At 47.8% G+C, this 6,366-nt stretch overlaps 1 protein-coding gene across 1 annotated transcript; it reads left to right on the top strand.

Moving 5' to 3' along the window:
* Nucleotides 1-579: 579 nt before the first annotated feature.
* Nucleotides 580-1,780, top strand: LOC109439069 (olfactory receptor 7C2). The gene has a single exon (XM_019719260.2). The coding sequence runs from the start codon at nucleotides 824-826 to the stop codon at nucleotides 1,778-1,780; it is 957 nt and encodes a 318-aa protein (XP_019574819.2). The 5' UTR covers nucleotides 580-823.
* Nucleotides 1,781-6,366: the final 4,586 nt, after the last annotated feature.

Raw genomic sequence — 6,366 nt, 5'->3', positions numbered from 1 at the left:
ACACACACACACACACACACACACACACACAGAATACCAGCAAATTTTTGTAGGTGATGGTTATGTTTGTTACCTTGATTGCTGTGATGATATCATGGGTGTATACAAATGTTTAAACTCATCAAGATATATACACTAAATAGATGCAATTTTTATCAATCTATTATACCTCAATAAAGCTAAAAAGAAAAGATAAACTCAGGTGGCCGGATGGCTCAGTTGGTTAGAGCGCGAGCCCTTAACCACAGCATTGCCGGTTCAGTTCCCACATGGGCCAGTGAGCTGCGCCCTCCACAGCTAGATTGAAGGACAACAACTTGGAGCTGATGGGCCCTGGAGAAACACACTGTTCTCCAATGTTCCCTAATTTATAAATAAATAAATAAATAAATAAATAAATAAATAAATAAATAAATAAAAGATAAACTGATATGAAAAGACAAACTCAATACTTAGAAACACTAAGACATTATATTTAGAAATTCAAATTTTTTAAATTTTATTTGTGAACATTGGTAATATACATGAAATATAAAAGATGGTTAATAATAACATTGGTTATTTTTGTTGTCGCTGTTGTTGTTAGCAGAAAGAACATCCAAGGTCCAGAGGATCTAACATATAGAAACTACAACATAATAAAGGAACGTTTCAGTGATTGGAAGGCCTGCCTAGATTTAGGAAATTCCCCATTCCAAGTACTGAGCAAAAAGTGCAAGAGCAACCAACCATCAGGGATGCAGGGAAAGAGATGATTGCTTAGGGATGCAGGCAACCAGTACTCAGTCTTTTTTTCCTTCTTCTGGGGAAACCCAGCAGCCCCATGGAAAGAGGAAACCAAACAAGAGTCAGGAATTTTCTTCTCCTGGGACTTTCAGAGGAGCCAGACCTGCAGCCCCTCCTCTTTGGGCTTTTCCTCTCCATGTACCTGATCACTGTGTTAGGAAACCTGCTCATCGTCCTGGTCGTCAGCTCAGACTCCCACCTGCACACGCCCATGTACTTCTTCCTCTCCAACCTGTCCTTTGTGGACATCTGTTTCACCTCCACCACCGTCCCCAAGATGCTGGTGAGCATCCAGACGCAGAGCAAAGTCATAACCTATGCAGGTTGCCTCAGCCAGATATCTTTTTTCATTGTGTTTGGATGTCTGGACAATTTACTCCTGACCGTGATGGCCTATGACCGCTTCGTGGCCATCTGTCACCCCCTGCACTACACAGTCATCATGCACCCCCGGCTCTGTGGACAGTTGGTTCTGGTGTCCTGGTGCGTCAGTGTCATGGGTTCCCTGCTTGAGACATTGCCAGTCTTGAGGCTGTCCTTCACGAACATGGAAATCCCCCACTTTTTTTGTGATCTTCCTGAAGTTCTGAAACTTGCCTGTTCTGACACCTTTGTCAACAACATAGTGGTGTATTTTGTGACTATTGTCCTTGCTGTGTTCCCTTTCTCTGGGATCCTCTTTTCTTATGCTCAGATTTTCTCCACCATCCTGAGGATTTCCTCGGCTCGGGGCAAATACAAAGCCTTCTCCACCTGTGGGTCTCACCTGTCAGTGGTCTTCTTGTTTTATGGCACAGGCCTTGGCGTGTATCTCAGTTCTGCAGCCACTTCATCCTCTAGGACAAGTCTGGTGGCCTCAGTGATGTACACCATGGTGACCCCCATGCTGAATCCCTTCATCTACAGTCTGAGGAACAGGGACATCAAGGGCGCCCTGGGAGCATGCCTCGTCAGGGTGGCGACTGTCAGGGATGAAGTTATCGGACTCTCATGAGTAGCTGGGTGCACAATACTGAGAGCCAGAAATCCTGCCTTCCTTTGCTCAATATTTTAAATTTTCCAAATTTTGTATGTTTTAAAGCAGAACTTTCCTTGGATCTTCCTGTTCTCTTCCTGTTTTTCTTAAGGTTATATCTTGGGATCTCTTTTTCACTTTATAACCAGTCATTTTAACTTTGTATGAATAGAACCAGGCATTTTCTCCGTTTTATCTTCTATAATGGTTTGGATTTTTTAAAAAATAAGTCTCCTGCTTTTAATATATATCCTCAGAAGTGATAGGATGTGTACCTATTTTGGAAGTGTTGCCCTGCAAATTCATTTACAGAGATGATTTCTGAAGTTATGTGAAATTCAGAAAAGTTGTAGAATACAAAATCAAGATACAAGCATCAGTCAATCACACGAAGAAGAGAGGGAGAAGACAGCCATCTACCTGCTAAGGAGAGAGGCCTCAAGGGAAACCAGCCCTGCTGACACCTTGATGTTAAACTTCTAGCCTCCAAAACTATGAGGAAATTAATTTCTGTTGTTTAAGCCACCCAGTTTGTGGAACCTTGGCATGGCCGCCCTAGCAAAGTAATATACCCGCCTAAAGTAATACAGAAGTAGCCTAGTAGGTACACAGACCTGTGACCAAGGGGTGCGGGGACACCAGAGGCTGAAATTCTGGTTTGAGACTGGTTTGAGACCAGGCAAAGTTCCTCCTAGTCAAATGTGGAGTAGGATGATTTATAATGTGAACTTTGAGAAAAAACATACCTGCCAAGGACTCCTAGTGGTTAACTGGGCACAAAATCATAAAGAGTCTAGCAACCACTGCTGACAGAGACCTCTTACACACTCTGCATTTCAGGGAAAAGCCTCAGACTGGGCTTCCAAACTCCTGTACTGCATTCTTGCCATAAGGGAGTTCCTGGTATCATCTTCCAAAGTCTCAGATAGGCTGAGACCTGCCCCATCTTGGAACTGTGTCATATCCTCATTTTCATCTATACTAACCAATCAGAGCCGCTCTGTAATGATTAATGAGGACACACAAAGCTGACCAATCAGACTGTGCAAATTTGGATTCCTCATTTGCATAAAATGGACCAATCAAGAACCAGGGCAGGACCTCTCTTGATAAAAGGTGGCCTCCCATCTGTCTCCACAGAGCACACGTTTGGTTTCCACCAGAGGCTGCATTTCCTCAGTCTGCAAACTGTTCACCTGCATAAATTCTCTCCTCTTTCTGCATCTCAGATTAAGGACTTTTGTTGACAATAAACAGAGGAACCACTTGCCTTCACCTGGACTATTTTCAGTCTGACTGTAAATGTCTCCATGGTGACTGCAAGTAGGTTAAAGAATTCTGGAGCCTTTCTTCCAAGTTCTTGCAATTGCATATGCCCAACTGTTCTCTTAGGATCCCAAGGAATGCTGCTGAGAGGAAGGGAAGCATCTCAAAACTTACCTGTGCTTGAATTTCCCTCCCTTCTTTGGGAGAAATTGGTGCTAAGTGAAGCTTAATTTGATTTAAAAAAAAAAAAAAAAAAGTCATGTTTCCTGGACAAAAGGGTCATGGAGTTGAGGTTTCGTTTTTTGGTTTTTTCCCCTTTTTCCGCCTCTCCCTCCCCCCACCCACTCCGTTCCAAGCCGTTGTTTCTCAGTCTAGTTGTGTGGGATGCAGCTCTCTGGCCCGTGCTCGTATGAGCCTTGTGCTCCCTGGGGGCTGAGGCAGTCGGTTTCTGGTCGTCGGTCAGCCGTTCACGATGGATGCTGGCCACTCACGGCCACTCACGCTGGCTGCCAGCCACTCACACTGGCCACCAGCCGCTCCTGGCAGTACACAATAGCACACAATAGCCCACAGCAGTGCACAGCAGCCTACAGCAGCTCACGCCAACCTCCAGCTGCTCACCGCAGCACAGCTCCAGGGAGAGCTGTTGTTCACAATCTTAGCTGTAGAGGGCACAGCTCACTGGCCCATGTGGGAATCGAACGAGCAACCTCAGTGTTAGGAGCATGGCGCTCCAACCACCTGAGCAACCGGGCCGGCCCCTGAAGTTGAGTTTTACCCATGACAGCTGGAATCATGTTCCTCTCTGTTTACTAGTGTTTTCCCAAAGCCTTTATTAAGGTCTCATTTAACATACCACCTGCTTCATTAGACTGTAGGAAAATAATGCTAAGAGACCAATGTCCGCTGTTGTGTAGTAAGAAGACACAGACCCCCCGGGGCTGGCATGGGTTGTCTGGGGAAATTCGTCTCAGAAGTCAAGAGGACAGGCTACAATTTCCAGCTACTCATCCCCACTAGAAGCTGCTTCCTCGATTTCCAACCATGGAGAGTACGAAGTAAAAGGTTAACTCAGAGGGCGAGGGGTGCTCAAAATCTGCACACCCCAAAGAAAGGACTGGAACTTGACTGGTTCCTGGAAGGTGACCTCTGAGCCTTGGAATATCCTGCCCGATAAAAGTGTCCTTGTATACTTGGGGTCTTGAAGTAATCTATGCTGACAGTGTAATTTATAGTGAATCCGTTTTTGTTCACCAGGGGCCCCGGGCAATGCTGTATTAGTTTGACCTCTGGGGAGACTAAAGAATGAGTAATTAAGGTCAGCAGGCACTCCATGCCTATACAACAGATGTCCAATAAAAACCTGGGACACCAAGGCTCAGGTGAACTCCCTGCTGGCAGTACTTCACCCATGTTGTCACACATAGTTGGTGGGAGAATTAAGTGCTATCCATGCAGTTCCACTAAGAGCAGACAACTGGAAGCTCACGTCCTGTGTCTCCTGGACCATGCCAGGAGAGGGCTCCTGCCACTGATGTGGCCCATTGGCTGCATAGGAAATTGCAGCACGCTGGAAGCCAAACCATGTGGCAGGTGAGCAGACGCTGGGGTCTGCCTTTGAAATGGCAGGAGATAGCAGATGCCTGCTATGACTGTGCCGTCTGTGCCCAGGACAGCCCCCAAAGGTGGAGGCTCCCCTGGGAGACTTAGCAGCTTACGCAAGGGAGGGTGCCCCTCACTTGCTGGCAAGTGAATTACATTGGACCCCTGCCTAAGGCCCGCAATGCTATGTATGCATTCACAGCAGTGGACACTGCTACGGGGTTGATGTTTGCTTGGCCCTGTCCAGCTGCGGATCAGCGGCATACAGTGGTCGCCCTTACACGGCTGTGCGCCCTCTATGGGCGCCCCCAAGTCATTGAACGTAACAGGGGTACCCATTTTACGGGGCAAGAAGTGCAGCGCTGGGCTGCCAGGATGGACGTGCAATGGTTGTTTCACACCCGTACAATCCACAAGCAGCTGGCATGATTGAACGTTATAATGACCTTTTGAAGCAAGGCCTCCGGGTGTCAAAACACCCTCCCATGATGCATGACTGGGCCTCGCGTCTATGGGACATCCTGAGAGTCCTGAATGAGAGACCACGGAAGGGAGGGCCCGCGTCAGTAGAAGCTCTGCTACATCGAACGGCCGCTCCCATTCAGTTACAGGTTACCACTAGTGAGACTCTGTTAAAGCCAGGCTACGGCAGAAATGGGAACATTTTGCTACCAGAGCCTACATGCTTGAAAGCTGGGGAATGGCAGCAATGGACTTGGCCCTGGCAGGTCAAAAGCCCCCACTGTCGGTGGTTGGGCCTGATAGCCCCATGGCGGGCTGGTTTGACTCATGATTTGCAAGTGACGCCAGGGGTGCAGTATACGGAGGTCCCAATGCTGGGATGATTTTGCAGGGAACCTATGTGCTCTCGCTATGGCCTATTATGGGGTCCCCTGTTCTGTTACATGTTGAACTTACACAAGGGACCCCAAGCACTGCCATAAAGGTCTGGTACCACAAACCGGGAAAGGTGCCAGTGGCAGCGACCCTCCTTCTCCAGTACAAAAAGCTGGCATGTATCCTCCCAGATGGAAGGGATTTGCCATTGTTGGTTCCTAAGACTACTGTTTCTTTCCGTCCGTAGGTGCCTGTAGGCTAATATGGCACAGGGACCATTGCGGATGACGCTTGTCATGTAGATTGTGAGGCAAAACCATGTAGGGTGTGGTGTGGGGACAGAGCCCCAGAGAGCAGTTTCCAGGCTCTCGGCCTTACATGGAAAGGTGCTGGCTCAGGTAGTAGATGGTCATCAGCTGTGACTAGCTGGCCATTGGCTGTTACCGGTTAGCCATTAGCCACTGATATAACTGCTGTGGCTAAGCTAGCAAGGTGTGGCTTGGCGTGGCGGAGTGCGGATTGCGGATTGCAGAGAGGCGGATTGTAGCTAGCAAGTGAGGTTGGTTGGCAGAGACGGTGGGTTACAGATCGTGTGGCTCCTGCTTCCTGTGTCTCCAACCCAGCCGCCAGCAAGACTATAGTGGTATGACTCCCCTATCTATGGCTCCGTGGGTGTTGCTGTTTGGCCTCACCATGTCCTGTGTTCTTATGCGGGGAGCGGGACTAGAGACCCCATATGAGACATGCCCCATATTTTCTCTTGCCTCTGCTGATTTTAATCTGTGCCCTTTCACTACAATAAACCATAAACATGAGCATCACAGCTTTTTTGAGTTCTGTGAGTCCTAACCAGTCATCAA

The sequence above is a fragment of the Rhinolophus sinicus genome, linkage group LG07 (genome assembly GCF_036562045.2).
Source record: "Rhinolophus sinicus isolate RSC01 linkage group LG07, ASM3656204v1, whole genome shotgun sequence".
Lineage (NCBI taxonomy): Eukaryota > Metazoa > Chordata > Mammalia > Chiroptera > Rhinolophidae > Rhinolophus > Rhinolophus sinicus.
This window is presented reverse-complemented; position numbering and strand designations above follow the sequence as displayed.

Bases quoted from the DNA above. Each gene is read 5' to 3' on its own strand.
- LOC109439069 (XM_019719260.2), top strand. From the start codon at position 824: ATGGAAAGAGGAAACCAAACAAGAGTCAGGAATTTTCTTCTCCTGGGA.